The sequence below is a fragment of the Stegodyphus dumicola genome, chromosome 2 (genome assembly GCF_044657685.1).
Source record: "Stegodyphus dumicola isolate Sdum_Otavi_A_Nest chromosome 2, ASM4465768v1".
Taxonomy (NCBI): Eukaryota; Metazoa; Arthropoda; class Arachnida; order Araneae; family Eresidae; genus Stegodyphus; species Stegodyphus dumicola.
The window spans coordinates 102907127-102932168 of NC_140769.1; the positions used below are offsets into that span (position 1 = coordinate 102907127).

At 33.4% G+C, this 25042-nt stretch overlaps 1 protein-coding gene across 1 annotated transcript; it reads right to left on the minus strand.

Annotated features, from left to right (window-relative positions):
• Window positions 1–17944: 17944 nt before the first annotated feature.
• On the minus strand, window positions 17945–19234 carry LOC118196635 (putative glutamate receptor). Its single transcript, XM_035368107.2, has one exon. The coding sequence runs from the start codon at window positions 19232–19234 to the stop codon at window positions 17945–17947; it is 1290 nt and encodes a 429-aa protein (XP_035223998.2).
• Window positions 19235–25042: the final 5808 nt, after the last annotated feature.

The following is a 25042-nucleotide window of genomic DNA, read 5'->3' on the forward strand; positions in this document are numbered from 1 at the left end:
AGTTTTTAGTCAGGACGTATTTGCGTGCGCATCACAAATATCGCAATGGTGTGTAAGAATATAGTTTGGTCTGTGCGTATTTTAAAGTAACGGTCGCATTCATTCTACATTTAAAACTCCCACGTAAGTTAAGTGAGTACTTGGAAAGTGGGACCCATCGATAAAGAGATATTGCTTTGCAATATAGAAACTGCCTTTCTTCTTATTTTTCTTTTAAGGATTAAGTTAAGGTATTAGTGCCTTTGGTTTCACGTATCCACATTCAGTCTTGAAGGATATGGAGGAAAGATATTACTACTAATACCAGCAAAACAAAAAGCATACTGGTCTTCAAAACCTGGAATTCTGCATATTCCTTCTCTCCTTCCTCCTAAATTAGTTAACAAAAAGCCTGCAAAATATCCAGATGAGCCCTTTCCCCCTCTCCGTAGGAGACGAACAATTTTCCTATTTCAGGATACTCTTTCTCGACTGTCAGGTGCTTGCCTTATGCCGCAGCGAATTTCAAGACCCTTTTGTGCTTTCAAATGGGAAATTCATAGCAAAAGGAATTCGTCAATGCTTCTTTAATTTTCATTTCAGTATTTAGTTCAAACTATTGGGATATTCTTATGCAAAGGCATTAAGGACTTGTAGAAAAGTCATAAGCCAAGAGAACAGCCTTTAGAATTTTCTCGAATTTTCATTGTATTCATTGTATAATTCTAAACTTTCGAGACATTTCTTCAAGAAAGGAAATAGTGACTGGGAGAAAAAGATCATGAGTCAAAGAGAATTCGAATTTAAACTTTAAAATTTTGAAGATAATAATAGTACTTTTCCGATTTTTTTTCAAATTCTAATTTCAGTTTTGAATTTATTTATATGGGTATTCAGTTACTATTATTAACCTTTCTATTTACGTCTAAACTATTAATTCGAAATAAATTGTTAAAAATTAAGTTCTAGATCAGAAAAATTAAGATTCTTAGATGCTACTTAAACTAATTAATTAAATCCTAATTAAACTGAGTTAATAGTGAGTTTGGCACAAAAATAATTTCGAGATCAATAAATAAGAGTTAGTTTAATTGGTTAATTTGTAGGGTTTATATTTATTTTAACTAACATTTATTTTAAGTTTAAACTATCTTTCCTGTCAAGCCTTACTTTCCCCTGGAACTGCCAATACCAGAGTATGTAAATTTTAGTAGAACACGCAAGGATTCAAATTATCAGCGGAAGTATTCTGATTTAAATAGAAAGGAAACGAGTTCGAGGTGTGATATTCTTACTTCACGAGCGCGGAGGTAGTTGGCCAGAAATTGAAGAACCCCGCGTTTCGGCCTGTGTGCTTGCCTGGAAGTAGTGTTAATCGTTCAAGTGATCTTCAAGTTTGCTGAATTAGCAGCGGTATTGTAAAACGCGGTGAGTTAGTTACTTTTAGAGAGCCTCGTACTTAGAGTCTTGTCTTTAGTTTCTTTTCAGGTTATTATTTTTATTTGACCGCCGAGTTGGCGCAGTTTGTGAGCGTCAAGAGCACGCACTTGTAATTTATTACGTTGAATAAAAAGGGACTTAAACCCTTAACAAGACTCTGTCTTTTATCCAGTTTTCACAGTCACCTCTTGGTTGCGTGCAAGTTGGAAGCGCAATGCTACATTGGCGCCCGAACACTTATCGAACTGAAATGGCCGAAAATTGGATGGAAACCGCTGGACAATACCAAGAAATGACAAGCCAATTGGAAGGATTTGGATACCTGGTCCAGACTTTGAGAGCGTCAATCAAGCCCAACGTCAATTTCGACGGAAAAAATTCGGTGGCGATATTTCTAGAAGGCCTAGAAAATCACTTTCAGCTCTAGCCTGTGCCGGAAAGACAAAAAGTTGCCATCGCCACATCCGCACTAAGAGAACAGGCCGCGCTATGGTGGAAAAATATAGGCAAATTTTTATTAGGGGAATTTGGAAGCCAGACATATACATTTGAAAATTTCAAAAAATCATTATTAAACGCCTTCCCCATAGTGAAAGATCGAGCACGGCTGGAAGCCGAACTATATAGTTTCTATCAACGGGATATAGCAGAATTGACGGACTTTATTCTACGAAAAATTAAGATGACGGATATGCTGTATGGGAAGAAACCCGATGCGGAGATTATTGAAATAATCTTACCAAGATTGTTCCCGCTGTTCAAGACTACTTTGAAATTAGAAACCCAAGCACATTGCAGGAGCTCTTCGAATTGGCGGTGAAGTTTCAAAATCGCAGAATAGCGGAAAAAGCCAGAGGAGCAACGTATTCTCAAAGTACCCGAAGGAAATCTTCAAATGAGGAAACCAGAAATGGAAATCGCTCTTATGGGGGAAAGAGCTATCAAGCTAACTCATCGAAACTCGAAGGGAGAGGCCAAAAAAGAAAATTCGAAAATAAACATCCGCGTACCCAGAAGGCACAGATTGAAAGGAAAGCTTTAAACGAGTAGAGGGGCCTGTGAAAGGGAGGCTCCAGACACCGGAAGTTTTAAAAAAACCCTCAAAAAGACATTTAAATACGGTCATCGTAAAACACTCACAGCTACCAATTATACAAGTCCTGGTTGGCGATGTACCAGTAGAAGCCCTCATCGATACAGGAGCAGAAGGAAATTTTATGAGTGAAAATTTCTTCAAAAAGAATTTTTATAGGGTACGATTATTTAAAACCAAAAATACGGAAATTATAGCGGCGCAAGGAAAAACATGTCACTGCATCGGGAAATTATAATTAAACTTACAAGTAAAAGAGGAAAGCCTCAAAGTATTAATTTTTATAGTGAAAAATCTGCAAAATCCTCTTATTTTAGGTATGGAGTTTTTAAGGGCCGCGAGGGCCAAATTGAATTTTCAAGACGGTTCCGTGGTGCTGGAGATGGACCAGAGGGTGGTGGAACCTGTGGAGACACCGCAAGTGGACCTTAGCCATCTGAATGACCATGAAAGGCAAGCAATACAGCAAGTGGTGAGTAATTTTTCTAATTTGTTTTCAGAAAAACCAGGAAATTGTCAAATAGTCACGCACAAGATTCAATTAAATGCCGAAAAACCTTGTAGGACTAAACCTTATCGGTACGACAAACAAAAAGACGTAATCATCGAAGAACATATTCAGGAGATGTTAAAGAATAAAATAATAGCGCCCATAAATAGTGAGTACGCGAGTCCAGTCGTACTATGTAGGAAAAAGAACGAGTTTCCTCCTTCGGATAAAAGGGCTTGGAGGTTTGCTATTGATTACAGAAAACTAAATAGTATTACTAAATTTCCAGTTTACCCTTTGCCGGTTATAGACGAGATCATTAGACAGATCAAATCGACAAGATACATGTCTACTTTGGATTTAACGTCTGGCTACTATCAAATAGCTATGAGACCCGAAGACATACATAAAACCGCGTTTATAACAAAATTGGGCACTTATGCATTTTTACGCATGCCCTTTGGGTTGTGTGGGGCCCCATCAACATTCCAGAGAGCTATGGACATTGTTCTAAAGCCTGTCCTAGGAAAATCAACTTTAATTTATCTAGATGATATAATTATAACGAGTAGTACGTTGGAACAACACATTAATGATCTAGAACAAGTTTTTAAATTATTAAAAGAAGCCGGTCTTACAATTAACGCCTCAAAATGCAAGTTCGCAACTAAAGAACTTAAATATCTCGGTTATAAAATTTCGCAAAAGGATATAGAAACGCAAGATTCAAAAATAAAAGCTATCAAGAATTTCCCACCGCCCAACACCGCCAAGAATCTTTCTTCTTTCCTTGGGTTATGTTCTTACTATCGATCTTTCATAAAAGATTTCGCTAATATTGTTGAACTACTCTTAGTAATCAAAAGAAAAAGGGGTAAATTTACGTGGACAGCGGAAGCAAACACAGCATTTGAAAGATTAAAAGAAGCGCTCATTAATGCCTCTGTTTTAAAATTCCCGGAGGGGGACGAAAACCTGGAAATTGCAGCAGATGCGTCAGACTATGCGGTGGGTGCGGTTCTTATGCAAAATAGCCATCCTCTGGCATTTTTTAGTAAAACGTTGAATCAGACACAAAGGAATTATACAGCTACAGAAAGAGAAACATTAGCCGTATTAATGGCTGTACACAAATTTCGAGTTTATTTCGGCAAAGCGCCAGTAACAGTCTTTTCGGATCATGCGGCTGTTGGTAGACTTTACTCGGGGAAAAACCTAACGCCCAGGTTAATAAGATGGGCTTTAAAACTCCAAGAATATAATATCAGAATAAAATATAAACCGGGTAAGGAAAACAATGTAGCTGGCGCACTTTCTCGTATAAAACTGGACGATGAAGGAAATTAACTTAAATGCGCTGTGTTGACTTCAAAAATTTTAGATTCTAGAGATACGATTATTACTGAACTGAAAGCTGATCCTGAATTTGGAAATATCTATGCATATTTGAAAGACCCCGAAAGCTTTGAGCACACAGACATCGATGCGATAAGAAATAGAGCAGAAAACTATGAAATAATAGATAATTTATTATTTTATACGAAAACAACAAACGAAAATCTTGAGTACAAACCAGTCATCCCAGCTTTGCTTCGATTAAGCATTTTGAAGGAATTACACGACGCGAAAACAGCGAACCATTTAGGGGTCAGAAAGACTTTAAAAAGGGTACGCGAGGCGGTATATTTCCCGCAATTATACAAAATAGTAACGGCGTATGTCAGGTCCTGCAATCAATGTCAGTTAATAAATGATATTAATTACAGCCCGACCGGGTACTTAAATAGCATTCGCGCTACATTTCCGAATGAAATTTTAGGCATAGATCTTCTTGGTCCCTTCCCCCAGAGCGAGTTAAATAAAAATCGTTTTCTTTTAGTAATAGTAGATCATTTTTCGAAATGGACAGAAATTGTTCCACTTAAACGTGCGTCAGCCAAAACAGTCGCAGATGCATTCTTACACAGATACATTTTAAAATACGGTGCACCGATAAAAGTCATTAGCGATAACGGAAAACAATTCATTAGTCAAATATTTGAAAACATATGCAATGGACTTGGCATACGCCATATCAAAATGGTTCCGTATAGACCACAGGCAAACATAGCAGAAAGAGTGAATAAAAACATAGTAAAAATAATTCGCAGTTACGTGAGCACACATCACAAGCGCTGGGATGGCTACATAAATGAATTAGCTTATGCTTTAAAAACGGCAAATCACGATACTACGGGAAAAACCCCAGCAGAATTATTTTTGGCCGAAAATTAATTACGCCTTTAGATAAATTATTCTTTGTGCAACAAAGAGAGCAAGAGTTTAAACAAAAAGATGTGCAAAAGCTTACTGATCAGGCGCTTAAAAGCTCGGATACGGCAAGAAATAAGCAGAAAACATATTATGATAGAAAACGCCGTGAAGAGATTTTAAAGTTGGGGATAAAGTATTGAAGCGGAAATTTTCTTTATCAAGTGCCCCAGGCAATTTTACGGCAAAGCTAGCTCCAAAATTTGGTCCCTATGTAATTCAGGAAATCAAAGGAGTAGTATTATATCTTAAGAACGAGAGAGGGGAAATCTGTAAAGCAAGTCCCGACCAGGTGAAAAAATACTATAATCCAAATGATTTTGAAATCCTTAAAAGTTTCTTGCAGGACTCAAGTCTAAACGAAGTAGAAGGTCCAGAAATAACAACAACTATTCCACCACCCAAGAAGCAGAGAACTGAAGAGAGACCTAGCCCTTCTACAACCCGGACGTCGGTATCAAAAAGAAAAAATAACTTTCAAACTCCAGCGTTTAAGAAAAACAAGAATACAGATGCACCGCGTAAAGAAACCGTGGTAAAGAGCAAAACACCACCTACAACGGATCGCAGGAGAAATTATACATCAAGGAGAACACGCACACGGCCACAGAGTCAGGTGCCAGCAAGGCCGCCGTTCCGGAAACTGAAACGGCAACAGGAGGTACAAAAATACCAGGAACAGAAGAAATTCAAGAAGGACTCCAGACCGGAGGACGTCAAGACCAGCCGTCCCAGGGAAAAACGGAAATGCCAACAACCAGATGATTACTCCGCCAAGAGGCCAGCATGCAGAGGACGCAAAAGAAAAACTCATGTAGACGACACTCGGAGGTCAGTAAGGAGAAGATTGACGTCCATGAAACCGATAACTTGGGAACAATATTGCCACAAAAGAATGACGGAGTTTCAAGCATCGAAAACTCAAAGATAAGTTAAAATCTTCTATAATTTTTTTTTTTCTCTTTTGTTCCGAAATGTTATGCATAAGTACGAAGTCCTATGTTTTGATGAAAGTCAATATGTCTCGGTTGAGACTTAGTTTTGTTTTACTTTATTTAGCTAGGGCAAAAGTATTATTTTCTTTAAGTATAAAAGCTAAGAACAATCATTTTCTGTTGGTCGAAAGACTAATTCTGTTATGTTAAAGCCAAAATTTGGTCGAAGATAAAAATAACTTCGTATTCTTGTATTAATAAGAATTTTAGTTTCAGTGCCGCCAGCTTGGCGAAGAATGAGTAAAGTAAAAATTTATTTCTCTTATTCATTTTATGGTAAATTGTAAAAATCATATGTATTAAAATTTTGTAAATGTACGTAAATACTTGAATGTTATGTAAAAGTAGAATTTAGTCTAGAAGCATAAAATTTTAGATGCTAAAAGTAAATGCTCAAAAGCAATGAATTCAAAATTTAAGTATTAAATTGTAGATAAAGTCATGCTTTAGAGTGAAAGCCTGCATGTTTAAAGATGAATGAGGGGGAAGTTAGAATGAATGTGTTTTGTAGGGTTCTCCACCTACACTTGAATTTTTAAGAATATTAAAGTAGCTCATCGAGTGTAGAATGTCGAGTAAGGTGTGTCTATTTGGTCGTTGAATTCTAACATGGTGGTTAGGGGAAGTGTTGTAAGACTAAAACACGAATATTCCCGTTTGACACCACACATGGTGGAGAGCCAGGGTAAAGTTAAATTAATGCTTGAAAAATTGAATAAATGTGAAGTAAGCAATAACTAAGAAAAACGAATCGTGTAAAAACAAAGATTTATTGTATCAAGAAAGTGTAAATTATAATGTATTTAGAAAATACTGATACTTATTCCTTCCAGATGCTGGAAGGAAAGACCAAGATTGATTGATGAAGTCCAGGAAAAGTTGCTGTAAGAAGAGAGAGTTATAACTATCAACAGAATTTTAGTATACAATTTGTTACATAAGATTTTTTTGTGTAAACGAGGTTCTCGACAGTTAGTTCAGAATTAGAGAAACTTACAACAGATCGTTTGTAGGACCTGCTTCCAAGTTTTCCAAATTCTGGCAGCGGCAAATGTAGGGTTTATATTTATTTTAACTAACATTTATTTTAAGTTTAAACTATCTTTCCTGTCAAGCCTTACTTTCCCCTGGAACTGCCAATGCCAGAGTATGTAAATTTTAGTAGAACGCGCAAGGATTCAAATTATCAGCGGAAGTATTCTGATTTAAATAGAAAGGAAACGAGTTCAAGGTGTGATATTCTTACTTCACGAGCGCGGAGGTAGTTGGCCAGAAATTGAAGAACCCCGCGTTTCGGCCTGTGTGCTTGCCTGGAAGTAGTGTTAATCGTTCAAGTGATCTTCAAGTTTGCTGAATTAGCAGCGGTATTGTAAAACGTGGTGAGTTAGTTACTTTTAGAGAGCCTCGTACTTAGAGTCTTGTCTTTAGTTTCTTTTCAGGTTATTATTTTTATCTGACCGCCGAGTTGGCGCAGTTTGTGAGCGTCAAGAGCACGCACTTGTAATTTATTACGTTGAATAAAAAGGGACTTAAACCCTTAACAAGACTCTGTCTTTTATCCAGTTTTCACAGTCACCTCTTGGTTGAGTGCAAGTTGGAGGCGCGCAACGCTACAAATTGATTATTTCAAGCTCTCCGCCTGTCGGAAGGTATACCTTCATGGAAGATCTTTCAAAGGAACTGTTTCGCATCCACGTTACACATATCAGTAATTAAAGAAAACACTTCGTTAATTTTTGTTTAAAAGGAAATTTTACAAGAATTTACTTTGATGAATTACTTTAGCTAAAGAACCCAAATTCGTGTTATTACAAATATTAATACTGCTTAATTAGAAAACGTTTCAAAATTAAGAAAATTTGATTGTTACTTTCATTTATAACCGTATTAAATTGTATGCAAATTGACATAATAATATTTCTGTCCACTAAGCGCTGAATAGGTAACAGCGCTGAACTCTAATAATTGAACTCGGTTTCGAGTCTCGGTGAACAGACCAGTTGCGTATGTGGTATTTTTTTTTTTTTTTTCCACGTGTAACATAGAAAAGAACGGCTTCCCTTAAAGCGTTTTCCATGAAGACAAACTTTTGCTATGGTTAGTGGCTTTGTCTCTCAAAGAAGAACTTTCTTTCGAGTACTGAAAATACTAGTATCCCAGATATAAATTGTATGGATAGCCGGATCAAGGCGTCTAAAATGATCAGATATTTGAGAGTTACAATAGACTAAAATCTTTCTTTCTTCCCACATTTGGATCAAGTAAAAAATGGTTAACACTAATCTCTTATAAGTTCATGATTATATTCTTATACGTTAAGCAAGTTACTTATACGTTATGCATCTCCAGTGTGAAAACCTAAAATGTCTCTGTAAAAGCGCAATAGCAAGAAACATTTCATATGCATATGGTGCATGGTGGACAGTTTCAGTCCTTATGCGGAAGAAGATTTAGAAAATACAGAGAGTGACTCTTCTGGGTATTTCTAAATGTTGTAAAATTGTGTCTACAGCTGTTTTACAGATTTTAGCTGGTTGTACACCTGCGGATATCTTGGCTGACAAAGAATAATATAAGAACAATACAATAATGTTAATGTCATTTATCAATTGAAAGAGGGCAATGAAGAAGTTAATTGTTCTGGAAAGATCTATTTTGCTAGCAACTTTGATTTTGCAAAATGTTTTGAAAATCTCCCCCCCGGGACTGAGTGTAAAATTTAAATGGGGTAAAGGACTGACTGATATGTCTTGATACACTACGTTCACAGATGGCTTGAAATTAAACAGGCATCTGGAAGCTGCTTCCTGCCCTTTTTCGTGTAGCAGTATAAGTTATGACGCTTTTTTAGTTTGAATAACAAGATATTTTATGTTTTTAAGCTGTACTGTCACTTGTGTCTTTCTGTTGTCCCGCCAGAATGCAAATTTAGTTCGCGTGTATTTCAGTGAGGCTTTGAGATTGTTAAAAACAGTGCCTGTTCTTCCACTAATGGCCACGTTACTAGAGTTGCTATACTAGATAACAGATCCTAGAAAATAGAAACATTTCACATTAAAAAATAGAAACATTAGAAACATTCCTAGAAAATAGAAACATTTCACTTTCTATTCTAGTTAAACAGTTCCTAGAAAATAGAAACATTTCACATTAAAAACATTTTTCTAGTTAACGACCCTAATTCCAATCCATCTTTCATCAAAAGATGGCGCCAATGACTTATCTCCTGTTCAGGCTTTTTTATCTTATCTAATCATTATATCCTATCTCGTTCATTTGCGGTTTTGCAGCTGAGGATGATGGTTCGGTAAAACCATCGAAACTAGTCCTGTGAAAATTTGAAAATATAACGCTGATTTTTGTTGTTTGACTTCTGAATTAGGTTTGTGTTGTGTATTAAAATATTTGTAATAAAGATTATTTATTTTGTTGACACTGCCGTAAATCTTTCGTACTTGAAGTGCATTAACATTTATTTGATACTGTTACGTGCGAACGGGTTTGCAATAGATTGAATGCACGCACAAACCCGATGATAGCTTGATAAAATTGATTTTAACCAAAGAAACTCTTCAGAGTTCTGGAACTTTCCATAAAAGTACTCGTACAGCTTTTCACAGTATCAGAAAGTACAATAACTAATTAATCCTCATACTACTGAGAACGTTAAACACAACGCAATGCAAAGCGCATCTAAAGCGCTCACGGATATCTCAGTACTCCGAATTCAGCTCTGAACTAACAACTAAGAGCAGATGCTTTCTCCGGTTTTCTTATAGTTTTTCACCCGGTCGTCGAGAAGCCTTTAATAAATTCCATTTCTGAAAATTACTGCAAAGCATATGAGGGCCCGATACGGTTACGTAAGAATCGATTACAGTTATTCAATTACAATTATACAGGAACCGGACCAAAATGTTGGCGACAAAAATTAGCCGCCAAACGAATTGTCAGCTTAGCGATATCTCGCCAATTTAGCGAGATAAGCGTTTTACTCAATGTTAAATAAACTTGACCTGTATTCTTACTTTTCTACTAAAGCATCGCTTCTTTAGATTCTCATGTTACAGTAAAAAAAAAAATAATAAATAATAATAAAAAAACCCTAAAAATAAAAAAAAAAAAATCTGAATGTTTCAGATTTTAAATTACGCCCAAAGAGGCGTTTCTTTATCATTTTGTCTTTTTTTTTTTTTTTTTTTTTTTTTTTTTCCCTCAACATTTTTTCCAACAATCTGCTAGCCGAATTACGCTTATGCTAGAACTTTTATGGAACTAAAGTGCTTAATCATGACGAATATTCGGTGTGAAATTGGGAGAAAGTGTAGAATAACCCACTGCTTACCGCATTTTTAAAAATTGCATATACACAGTATCCATGTACACGTCGACCTATTTTCACTTAAAAAAAAAACATCCCAGAATTGCACAAAAATTCCATTGCGCACACTCTTGACTTTATCCATGTACACATCGACCTATTTTCACTTAAAATGTCAAAGAAAATTGACAAAAATCCAATTCTTCTTACTCTTTTAAAAAGCGCCAAACAAATAAGTGGGCGATTCTGCACTTTAGCAGCGAAATTGTTTCCAAGTGCTTATTAGCTAAAATCCCGATCGGAATTTTCCGGAAAATGTCACATGACATGTCTCATGATCTCTCATTTCTCTGAGACAAAATAATCTGTGATTCGAACTGTGTACTTCTCAGATTATTGCTAAAGTTCTAGCTAGTAACCTTTATCGTCTTACCAAAATGTTGCCAAACTACCTGTTACCATATTCGAAAGATTAGCTTTAATTTCTTCAAACACAATGCAGGACTCCAACATTTGGTGGCAACAGTTTGAAAAGTGAAATGAACATTCATAGTGATTCAACGCAAAATCGCAAAACGAAAGCAATAGACCTTCAGGGACAAAGCCCCTTTGTACTAAAAAAAAAAAAAAAAAAAAAAAAAAAAAAAAAAAAAAAAAAACTAGAATTTCAGATATAATTTCTGTAAAATTTTTTACATATGTACAAAATTCGTCACATTACTTTACTAATAAGTAACTTTGAGTTTTTAGTTTAATTTCGAAAGGAGTATGGTGGTTGATGCGGGTTTGTACTTGGTTACGACCGGCATTATTTTATTTGGCAAAGTTCCACTGTAAAACAGTTTAACTAAGCCCTGTTAAGCCCCTACGGCGGTATAGGTGATATGATCACTGTTACATTATTAGATATAGCTTATTCTAATAATTTTGATAAAACAAGGTGCATATTTTGAAAGTAAATGTGTTTCTGATGTAGTACAGAGTATTATAGATTTTCACGTCATAATTTTTCATAAAAAGCAATTGAATTCTCCGAATAAATAAAAAGTAATCAAAAAGTATTCTTCATAATTATCAACAAAATATAGCGATCTGCTAAAAAACATGTAAAAGAAATATTTCGTAAAGAACGTTTCGTTACAATAGTTATCTAACTATGTTGGAAACTTTCTCGATGGTTAACAACAATAACAATAACGTTAGAAGACGCCTTATGGATTTAAAGTCTGGTATAAACTTTACAAAGAGAAAATTAACTGAATAAAACTTGCTGTTGAAACAAATTTATTGTGAAACCTTTACGTACAAATTTGATAAGACTTGATACTTGAATACGTACAAATTTGATAATACTTGATAATACAGTGAAATTCTTGATTCACGAAATAATATAGCCGAATTTGGTTTTAATTAATGACCTTAACAAGTTTTGATGGGTCGAATAAAAAAAAAAGCTGAACAACTTATTGTGTCATGCAATATTTTCCTATCTTGATGTACTATGACAGATATTCCATAACGTCAGTAAATATTAAAAATTAGTGAGCAATAAATGTATTATTTTAATATTGCTCACCTTGTTCAAAAATAAAATTAAAACCTTAAAAAGTAAGTTAAAATTTAAAATTACTATGTCGGTCTAATGACAGCACTAAGGAAACTAATTTTTTCTGAAGACGCATAGAAGATAAATTAAAGATTTTTGCATTCCGTACACTGCTGCTTTTGCAAATCTCCTCTATAATAGACGCATGCTAGTGTTTCCTAACGCAGCAAATAGATGAAAAAGTTTTAAAAAATTTCTATTCAAGATGTCTGTAATGCAAATATATATATATATATATATATATATTAATAATTTCATTTAAAATTATGAAAAGTGTTAATGATTTTAATAGTAAAAATTGCTTATAATTCTAGGAAAAATATATGTGTATTTTGCATTGATGTGGTCTGATAAGAGAAATATTATGGCATTTTTTCCTGTTTTATAATATTCAGTTTCTTTCTGTTAAAAACTAAAATTGTAATCTTATGAGTTTACTGCTTCCATCTGTTGACAGAAAACAGATGCAAAATTGCTGAATGCACATTGGAAAACATTTCAAAGCATTAGTAGTGCTGCCATCTAATGACTATTATGTCAGCTAAATTTGGCAAAATTTTGGAAAATGAAATCGAACGCTTCTGTACCTTGATATGTCACGTATTATGTTATGAGAATATTTTATTTGTTGCAATAATGTTGGAAATATTCGATAAATAATAAATTTTAAATATAATGAATTAAATACTTTTGAACACATTATTAATAGAAAGAACATTTATTGATTTTAAATCTCTCAAAATGATAAGATCTCAAAATGATAAGAGGTCACAAATAATTTTTTTTTTTTTTTAATTAAAGATCTTACTCTTTGCGAATGGTCAGATGGTAGTATCTGAGAACTGGTTAACTACAGTGTCAAGTTAAAGTTAAATTAAAAATCTTAATGGTTTGTGATATGATAAGTAGTCGTGTTGTTGAAAATAGAGGAGTTTAATGTGTTATAACAATTCACTGTTTTTTTTTTTTTTTTTTTTTTTTTTTTTTTTTTTTTTTTTAAAGAAGCTGTGGCATTGCTTTCGCATGGCAACATATTTTTGTTACATTTATTTTTTTTTTTTTTTTTTTTTTTTTTTTTTCCATATTTAACTTAGGAGTAACTTTTATGTCTAATTTCCCTCAAGAGGTTAATGTAGCAGCAGACATGGCAGCAGCAAAATAGTGAAACTACAGCTTTACTTTTATAATTATGGACAAAAATTATTGCAAAAAATAGAGTGACAGTGCTAGAGTATTTCTGTTATTTGGCTATGACAAATATCAAAAATTGACACACTTTTTAAAGCCATAAGAGATATTTTTTTTTTTTTTTTTCTTAAAGTTATTCCCTTTTCCTTCTTAAAATTATTGAAAAGCTAGCTGATTATTTACAAATCAAAGTGGAAATTAAAATATCTTATTTCTTATGGAACGTCAATACTTGCGGAGATCCAGATATATCAGAAAGATTAAACTTAAGGTATTTCCAGTGTCAGAGTCAAAAGATAATTTTAAAAAAATTGTTTCAGCTGTTCAACTGTTTGCTATTACGCTGTCATTTAGAATTCCTGATATTGAAAGAAAAGAGGAATACTACTTTTAAATGAAATGAAAGCATTTTATTAACTTTTAGTATTACTTTCAACGGAATGCATGAAGCAGAAATGTGAGAAAGACAGAAATAGAAAAATTTCTAATCAAGAAAAAAATTTAAAAATAAAGTAAAAAAATAACTTCCTTAAAAAATGTGTTTATCTTCAACAGTTTGCTATTACGCTCTGATTTATAATTTAGATACTGAAAGAAAAAAATCTGATTTGTACATCATATGACATCCTTGTACGGAATATTAAATTATACGCATTTTTTCCTGCATTTCATTTCAACTTATTTCCTCGAATTTCATTAGAGGTATAATTTTCATTCAATTAATTCAGTTCTCACTTCGCAGCAAGTCAAACATACATAAAACCTCAAAATATCTTTCTTAAAAATTGAAAAATATAGAAAATATAAAACACTAAATACAGTTAAAACAGTTGAAAAAACACAATTTTTACAACTTAAATTAGAGTTTCTAAGCAAAAACAAGCAATTGGACCAGCGGGCAAGAAGGCAGATTTTTCGGTGCACAAAACTGAAAGTTTAATTTTGGTCCCACTCGGCAAAAAGACACTGAAGGTGCAAAAACTGAATTCACTATTCGGTTAAATTTCAAATGTAAACAAATATGGCTGCTATGGTAAAAAAATTAGGCTTAGCCGCACTTAAACAACTTTTAAATTGTTGATAATTCTACAATTATAGCATGCAAATTATCTAAAGGCATAAAAACCTTATCCGGAAGATAAAAACAACATAATTCATTTATTTTGCAGCAAATAAAAAAAAATGAGCTAACGGAGCCATGGGTGCATGTATATATATATACATTTGGTACGGTCGATTGTAACTAAACAGGGATGTGCACAGCTAAATGTTTAGCAGTTCTATATACAAAATTTCAACGTTCTGAGGTTATTCGTTTTTGAGTTATGCGAGATAGATACATACATACATAAGTACGCACAGATGGCACAGAAAAAATATCTTCTGAATCCATTTTAAATCCTTTTTACAACCCATTTTGGGAAAACTAGTCCTTTAGTTACCAAAGATCGTGTTTCAGAACAAAATTATTATTCCAGTCTTAAATTTACTACTCAGTTTATCTTGATTCAAATCTTAAATAATTCCAGAAATGTGAAACAATTTCCCGACGCGATGATAGACAACTAGTTTCAAAAATAAATAAAAATGTATAATTTTGTGTTTGTAATTATTTTGTGTTTTTCTTTTACAACCAAGATCTGGCATATGACTTGCTTTTCAAACTGATAGCACGGTGTAATCTAATGGTTAAATTTTACTATGAAACATATCAAATTTAATAAATTATTCTTTGATAGAAATTTATTCATAAAGTGTTCGGTAAGCGTGTCTCATCTCTTAAAATTGCTTAAGTAAATGTTGTGAACTTGCATTTAGGAATTTTGACTGTGCCAGTGTAATTTTGTTTCAATTATTATAACATGCAAGAAAAGAGTTCATACACAGCTATGAACTTAAAAATAGTTAATTAAATTCCCTTTGTTATTCATGAAGTAAATAGCGTTTAATTAAAAAATATGCCATATTAAGGTTACTTTTTAACCTAATTTAAATTTTCCTTAGCATCCCCAATAATCGTTATTCGAAATGATATTTTAACTCGATAATGTAATACTATCAAATTCCTTAGTAGGTTCCTTAATTCTCGTAGTAAAAATCCTACAGGCTTCTTATCATCTGTATACAGAATACGTTCTATTATCAGAAATTTAGTTCCTCTTTCATATCACAGTATACAGTCATAAAATCACAGTCGTTTTTTCTTACAAATTAGCCCTATCAAAGTAAATCTTTCAAAGACATTTTGAATGTCTAATCAGAATGAACATTCAAGATAAAAAATTTTAAAGACCTTCGTATAGTTATATGAAACTCACTAACCGTCATAACATTTAAGTAGCTTCATTCCATGTTTAGAACTTTTGATTGGCGGTTTACGTCCAACAAGGATACGACATACTATGTAAATTTACATCTTTGAATCAGAGAGAGAGTAAAATTTGTTTATTTTAAAGAACCTGAAATGCAAATATCTATTTAGTTTTTCTTCTGCTTGCGGATTAAATGTTCTAGAAATCTAGAAACAGAGCATAACTACATGGATTCTTAGCTTGCGAAATACCCTGAGCCGCCAATCAGAAATCAATTATTTGAATATTTACTCGGGATTTCAATAAATTACTTATTACATAAAAGGTAAAGCACATAAAATCAATGCGTATGCAAAAATTAAGTGTAAACGAAGAATCGAAGAAACTAATACACTACTGAAGTTGAAACATATGTTGGAAAAGAAATAAACTCATAAAATTTGTTGAATATGCACATTATTCATGTCTTCTATAAAGTGACTACATGTTCACGATGAAAATATACATTGAGTTTATTGAAAATGATTTAAAAGGCAGTAAGTTTATCGAGTAAATAAATTTAATGGTTTAAACCTGAATAAAATATATTTGGGTAAAATTATAGAATCCTTTTACAAACATTAAATTTCAAGCTGAATTTTAATTAACTTAAGAGCTACAGGTTTTTAATAAATAGAGATCTGATAATACAGTAATTTTACTCAAAACATAACTTCGGGAATGGAATTTTTCATAAAAATAATTTAACATTTGAAAAGACTGACAGCTTATATAGCTTAGAAACATAGCATAAACAGCAATATTTTGTTTTATATCAATTTTGGATGTTATATAAGAACATAGTAAATAACATGAAGGTTGTACTGAGAATAATGCAGAGATCCGCCTAATGTGTTTTGACACATGGATCCATACAAATTCCGTCTATTGTTGGAATGATTTTTCCTTCGTATGAAGTTGTTACTCAATAGTCTTCATCATGTGCAAAGTCTCCTAATGCCCTAAAGAGATCTATTTGCAGTGTTATTCAACTCATCTCTCAAATCTTCTTTGGGAAAAAAAAAAAAAAAAAAAAACAGATATGCACAGATTTAGCAATTTCCGTAGATTGTTCATCATTGGATCAAAGATACAGTCCGATGGCACAAGATAAACTCTGCATGATGTATAAGAGTCAAATGAGCAGACCAGTTTCCTAATCGCTAGAAGGATGCGCACGGTTATATTGGATAGCGCGGCTTCAAATGGCTAACCTACCAAAGACGAGCGTTAGCTGAAGAAGTTTCATAATCGCTGCCGAACACATGCAAGGGCATGTATTTCTATACAGAATATGCATAATATTCAATTCTTGTTTGGTCACATTTTCCAAGCGACTTTTGGAAGCTTTTAGAAGATCTGAACGTAATATTTTCTGGTCACAATAAGGTCAAATTTTAAAGCATCAACGTCACCATTACCAGACTGTCATCTTTAAAAAATAATCGCAATTACTTCTAAGCAGTGTTCATCTTTGATAAGATAATCTGTAAAAGATATGCATAAAGTACAAACGACAATAGCGTATTGGGTAAAATGTTTCAACAAAGGGTAGATCAGTAAGAATTTTGGAGGATTCAAGACGGTAACATATGACTTGAATGAGCCGTGAATACAAAGGTCCCGAACTGTACTCTTGTTTCTTAAAACACAATTACAGCAACGTGTGAAAATGCTTATTATTTCACAAAAATGTATAGTATAGAAAGTCGCAAGGATTTACAAATAAAGAATTAAGTAACAAGAATTTTTGTGTTTTAAATAAAAATGTAATAGTGATAAAACATCTGAAGGACTGTAATATTAATGATTGCAAATTCGCATCAAACACATTTCAAGAATAATTTTAATGGAATTTTACTAGTTTCTAGTTTATATTTCTTATATTCTGGAGATATTTCATTGATTCTGGATACTATAAGTTCATGTCTATTTCAAAAAAAAAAAAAAAAAAAAAAATTATTTAAATTCATACATTTTCAATTTTTTATTATTATCCATATTTTTAAATATATATAAAATTTATGACTCAGAAATGTTTCTTTTATAAATTTATTTCTCAAGAAAAACTAATGAAATTAGTTTTTACATACCACATTAAATATACCTTCCACTACTTGATTTTTAAAGGAGTTAAATTTCAAGCGGAATATGAAGAACTGCTGAAAACATTACTCTTGATTTTTTCTCTCGTATGTATTTTTTCCTGAAAGCTTAAATTTTTGCCGATTGTAAATGATTTCACACAGTAAAACTAAAAAGGAGAAAAAGTAACCCAAAGTAAGCATAACGATAAATATTTTTATATCCTCCATAGAGACTTGACTGTTGGGATTTATTTCACTATTGTCGTCCCTTCGCTTTTGGTTTAATTTGAACGCTTCTTCACTGATCGTATTTTGATATAATCCTGAGTTGTGAAGTCTAGAAATTACAGCATTAATAGCTGCCATGCAACAAAATCCTTTCTTGAAAGCTAATCCACCATACCAAAAGGAAAGTGAGTCATCTGACATATATTTTGTTTTACCAATTTCTGTACCGAATGTCGAAAGTATTTCCGCTTTTGTAAGTATTAGAGCAGTGTTTTCTTGAAGGTACTTATAAGAATTTGCTTTATCAATGAACCATTGGTTTTTTTTAATTAAAGTAGCAAGATTTCTCAGACGTGTTTGCTTGGCTTGCTCGAGTATGTCTATATTAAATGATCCTTTGCGTACAAAACATTTATATTTTCCCGATTCCACTGCTTCAGATAATTCTAGAAAATTCCGAACTGGCTGATTTCTCATGGGCACACTCAACATCGACGACAGTCCTCCTATGTAACCACACGATATAATTAGCGTAAAAAATTGCCAGAATATAATAAGACATCTCCCACCTAATGTGTCATCATTCGCGGTAAAAGGTTGCTTGAATATACTGCCAATTATTTCAAAGATAATGCGCATGTAAGTAGGTTTCTTCTTCAAGACGCATCGAAATATTACTGGCATTAGTAAAAATGTTATGAAGCAGCTAATCCAGACGGACGGCTGAAATGCATTCACGTAGGAAAATACTCGCGAGTTATAACTTGGGATATTCGTAACGAATAATATATCTTGGAAATAGTACGGTAGAGTGAAATCAAAAATTGACTGTCTTTGGCTATTGATGGTAAGAAGTCCAGCATCGATTTCATCTTTTTGAAGCATGTTTACCATACCCGTCCAGTTTCCATCTTCTTTCAAGCGTCCCCACTGTCTATCCGGAGGCACAATTAAATTATACTGGAAACCCAATTTTTCCGATAAAATTTCGAAATTTTTTGCTAAAACACCGGCAGCGGTGGAGTGATTATTCGTATTATTATTTAACAGCAGGAATGGAAAAACTGGAATAACACCGATCCTCAAGTATCTTGGAAAATCCTTTGCTACAGCTTGCTGGCGTCTCGATTTGGGAACTTTGGCCATCTGTGAAGGTTTGTTTCATATGCGTTACTTCTATCATAGTTATTACACATTTTGTGATAATACTGAAATACATTCATCAAAACAGCGATTCTTGAATAATGTATGATTCTGTCATATTATTTACTCCTTCCGTGAGAGCGTTTAAATGAATGCTTCAAACGAAATTCTTGAATAATGTATTGATTATCAGTTTTTCGATGACTTTTTAGATGCAATTTTTAACAAGCACTAAAGGAAATACTAAGCGCACAGTAAAACGTTTTTTTAAGTGTAAGGCCTTTTAATCTTTTGCAAATATCCAGCAGGTTTTTTTTTTTTTTTTTTTTTTTTGGTAGTTTTAAGTTTTCTACTGTTTTGCATATTTTCGCATGCAAAACAGGAGTTTGAAACTGGAACTCCATAAATTAACGCCTTTAATGCACGAATTGGATTTTTCTTCTTTGTTTACATATGTGTGTATGTATGTATATTGATTTGATTACGAATAACAGCTTGCAGTATCTACGAAATATAATGTAGTTAACATTTTTCCAAAGTCGGAGAGCAGAACAGAATATATTTGTACGTAAAGTACTTTGCCCGAGCCAACTTGTTGCTTATTTCAATGAAAGTTCAGGCTTATTTTAAAAATTTTTAACTTTTTGAATCTTAAATCATGGAAAACATAAATTTGAATTTTCTGTGCCCTTTAGTTGGCGAAGTATATTCGGAGTTAAAATGAATCGATGCATTTTTAAAATATAGCTTGAGCAGCATTTAAGTTTGTGGTTTATTGATCGAAAACTACATATTCGCTTTTAAAAATCTAAGAAAAGTAGTTGGATTGGACAAAAGTCTAGTTTATTTTTAAGTTACTGTATTTATCATAGATAAATAATAGCGTGATGAAGTTTGGGTAACTCTGTTTGACGAATTACTGCTCTAAGCAGTCAAATGAGTTCTAAATCGGGAAACTATAAATAACCAAATATTTGATTCAAAATCTGAAAAGAAAATTTATTCGTCGTTCGATATTTACTTCTGTAATAATTTGGTTTTCAATCGAAATTTAATAAAAACATAGTCGCCCAGACAATATAGTGATTAGGGGAGCCTACTGCGGTACCGAAAGGCTCGAGTTCGAATACTGGAAAAGACATGGATGTGTGTAAATATATAGTGTCTCCCGCGGCATGCGGGCACTCTAAATATGCAGAAAGCCAAAAGTCCTGTCTTGTGGTTTGGTAGAAGGAAAGAGGGGTGGGAAATCCCCGGAGTCCTGTACTTCAAAACTGAGGGTGGACACTAGAACTCCATCCTCTCTTTGTTGTAGGCTCTGACAACCATTCTTCTATTTAATATGGACACAAAACAACAATAAAAATATTTATAAATTAGACTTTTATTAATAAAATATACTAAAATTAGACTTTTATTGTAATGGAACTATCTTGATTAAGTAATCGATAATTAGACTATAAGCATTAAGACGATAATTAGACTATAAGCATTAAGACGATTAAGTAGACGATAATTAGACTTTTATTAATAAAATAGACTTATATTAATAAAATATACTAAAACTCAATATTAAAGTGTTTTAAATTGTCTTAATTTGTAAAAATAGTTCTTCTTCGAAGATCAGCTTGATTTCTGTAATAAATGTTACAGATTATTTCTTTTCTATAATTAATACGAGCGCTAAAACAACCACAGATGTTTCTTTAAATGATACGCTAATGATAGGCCCAAAAATACAAGATGACTTAATTTGTATTTTACTAAGATTTAGACTTCATAACATGCAATAACCACTGATATTAAAATGATGTACAGACAGATAAAGGTTCATGAAAAAGATAGAGATTTTCAGAGAATATTATGGAGACATAGCCCGTATAAACAAATACAAGTTTGTCGTGTGGAAAACAGTTACATATGGAACTGCAGCTGCTCCATATCTTGCAACCAAAGTTTTGAGTCAGTTAGCGATTGATGAAGGATTGAACTTTCCAAAGGCAAAGAATATAGTTTTAAGAGATTTTTATGTTGATGATATGTTAACTGGTGTAAAAGATAGTTCGGAAGGTATTGCATTGATAGACGAATTGCAACAACTGCTAAAAAGTGGTGGCTTTGAGCTTCACAAATGGTCGACAAGTGAACCGTCATTGTTAAAAACCTCTGGCTTAACAAACACAGATAGTGACAATATTCATCGTATAATAGAAGACAAAACATTGAAAGTTCTGGGATTGGAATGGCATCCGGACAATGATGAATTCAAATGTAATGTCGGTGTAATAGAGTATCAAAGTGTTCCGACTAAAAGAATTATTTTGTCATTCGTAGCAAAACTATTCGATCCATTGGGGTGGATAGCTCCGTTTGTTAATTCTCGCTAAAATGATCCTTCAGCAATTATGGAAATTACAGTTATCATGGGATGATCCTGTAACAGAAGAGATTGATCGAAATTGGAGAAATCTATGTAGAGAAATTAAACTTTTGAATTCTATAAATATACCTAGGAAAATTCTGCTACCTGATTATTTTCGATGTGAACTTCACGGATTTTGTGATGCGTCTGAAAGAGGTTATGCAGCAGTTATTTATATCAAAACTTGCAATAACTCTGACATTTATGTTAAACTCGTAACAGCTAAAACTCGTGTAGCACCATTAAAATCTATTACGATTCCAAGACTGGAATTATGTGCAGCAGTGTTATTGGCACGCTTAATTCAGTCTGTAAAAGCTGCATTAGTTATAAATTTTGATTTAGTGCAAGCTTGGAGTGATTCACAAATCGTGTTGTCATGGCTAAGGTCAGATCCTAAAAAATGGCAAGTATTCGTATCCAATAGAGTTTCTGAAATGCAATCCATCTTACCACCTAAGAACTGGAGTCATGTTGATGGAAAGGAAAATCCAGCTGATTGTGCTTCACGTGGATTATTTCCTGCAGAACTATTATCTCATCAATTGTGGTGGAATGGTCCTTCTTGGTTAAAGTGCAGTGAGATTGCCTTGTCTAAAAATATTCTTATAGATGAAAAGGCATTACCAGATGCACGTAAAACAGTCTCATTTGTAGTTTCTGAACCTGTACAGGAACTTGCTATTATATCAAATATATCTTCATTTCCAAAGTTACAACGCATATTTGCTTGGATATTAAGATTCATATCGAATTCTAAAGTAGCATATCTATAAAGAAATACGTCTTTTTTATCTAGTAATGAAATTCGAGCTGCAACTTTCTGTATTGTCCGAATAATACAGCGATTTCACTTTTTAAAAGAAATTCAATGCTTGGAGTTGGGAAAGGACTTACCTACAAACAGCAACCTCCTTAGCTTGTGTCCAATTTTAGATGACAACAAAGTGTTACGAGTAGGAGGAAGACTGAAAAATGCGCAACTATCAGAAAATGAAAAACATCGAATCTTATTACCTTCAAAACACAATCTGACAGAAATCATAATTAGACACTTTCCTGTCAAATATCTGCATGCAGCACCGGAACTTCTTCTATCTTTAATTAGACAGCAATTTTGGATCATAGCTGCTAGATCTGCTATCTGAAAAGTAGTAAGATCTTGTATCACGTGTTGCAAACTTAGAGCTAAAACTGCAAGTCAAATAATGGCTGATCTACCGGAATCTAGAGTAACACAATCGCGACCATTTCATCGAACTGGAATAGATTTTTCTGGACCGTTCATGATTAAACATCGTGCAGGACATGTACAAAAATCATTTAAATATTACGTATGCTTATTTGTGTGTTTTGTAATCAAGGCAGTACATCTTGAAGTGGTAGATGATTTGTCAACAAAGGCATTTTTAAGTGCATTGAAACGATTTATTGCAAGAAGAGGGAAACCATTTGAGATTTATAGTGACTGCGGTACTAACTTTAAAGGTGCAGACAAAGAAATGAGAAAATGTTTTTTTGCAATGTAAGCAAAATCAAGAAATTCACAAATTTGTGTCTTTAGAGGAAATAAAATGGATATTCAACCCGCCATCGTCTCCCCATTTTGGTGGACTATGAGAATCGGCAGTAAAGTCAATGAAATTACATCTAAAAAGGACTGTTGGTGATACTGTGCTGACCTATCCGGAATTTCAGACCTTGATAGCGCAGGTTGAGGCTTGTCTCAACTCTAGGCCATTGTGTCCAACATCGACTGATCCAAATGATTTAACTGCATTAACACCTGGTCATTTCCTAATAGGAACGTCTTTAACTGCCATACCTGAACCATACATAAATTATAGTTCCTTCAATCACATTGACAGATTGTGATTCAATCACATTTCACATTGACAGGCATGTGAGACAGTTTATTTATTTATTTATTTATTTATTTGCACTTCTGGAAAAGATGGAGTCGAGAATACCTGTCTCAGCTTCAACAAAGGCCTAAATGGCAAAAAAGTCAAAACAATTTAGAAGTCAATGACTTAGTCCTCATCAAAGAAGACAACCTTCTGCCTTTTAAATGGAGGTTAGGGAGAATAATTACTGTTCATCCGGGCTCAGATCAAAGAGTCAGAGTTGCTAGTATTAAAACTGGTCATGGTGTCATAAAACGACCAGTCGTGAAATTATGTCCTCTTCCTATTCAGACTCAAAACTATGAACTGCTTCGCATATAATATTTTGTATTATTTTTCTTATGTTTATCTTTTATTACAGACTAAGAAGCTTCAAAATGCTCAAACTGTTGAAATCCCCTGGGATTTCAACGAGGGCCAGGATGTTTATGTGAGTATCGTTTTCTTCATTTTATTGTTGCAATCAGCGTAAATTTCTATTGTTTTTCTTCCTTTAGTTTTGAACTTTATGTGTGGCAACAAGATAATTGATTGATAGAATTGTGTTTGTGACAGCCATGTAGAATGGCTCGCTTATTTTGTGTCAATTATTTCGCATCGCTGACATTTTATTTATAATTAGTGTAATGAAGTAAAAGTGAAGGAATACAGTTCATTTGTTGATTGATTATTGTTTGTGAAACATATTAAGTAAAGAACAAATGGAGTGTGTGGCGCAGTACAGATTATTTGAAGGGGGACGTTGACAAATGAAATAACTATATAACTTATAAAGTATTTTTCTCCCTCCTTTCCGCATGCTCGTTAAACTGGGTATTTCAGCAGGACCTATATAAATATGCTTTGAATCCATTGTTTCAATCTTAAACAACGATTGGGAAAGAACTTTCATACTGCGGATCATTGCAGATGTAATAATGGAGTAAGTGGCGCAGTACAGATTATTTGAAGGGGAACGTTGACAAATGAAATAACTATAGAACTTATAAAGTATTTTCTCCCTCCTTTCCGCATGCTTTCGTAATCTAAATGAAAGCATGTTCGACGCGTATCCGTGAAGTCCAGGATTCGAGTCCCGGCAAGGGCATTGCTCATTTTTCATGTCTTCTGCTTCAAAATAACATAATGTCTAGAAGGGCGTCCGAAATAAAAAGGTGGTGGAGTATAATTCGTCAGTACTAGTATTTGGTGATTGGGTTCCCTCATCCTCAGTCGCCCTTTAAAAGGGAGTATATAAGTTCTTTTATTCCTCTTTATCATGGTATAACTGGAAGCATACTCGACGCGTATTCCAGAGGTTCGAGTCGCGGCGAGGGAATTTCTTATTTATCATGTCTTCAGCTTCAAAATAACCTCATGACTCTACAAATATTTGAACAAATTAATTTATTATAATGAATTCTTTGATGATATTTATTTTACAATAAGTTTAAAACAAAGAAAAAATAATATATTAGAAATCATTTTGAAATCTATGCTTTA

Excerpts from the sequence above, each read along its gene's own strand:
- LOC118196635 (XM_035368107.2), bottom strand. The coding sequence starts at position 19,234 with ATGGCCAAAGTTCCCAAATCGAGACGCCAGCAAGCTGTAGCAAAGGAT.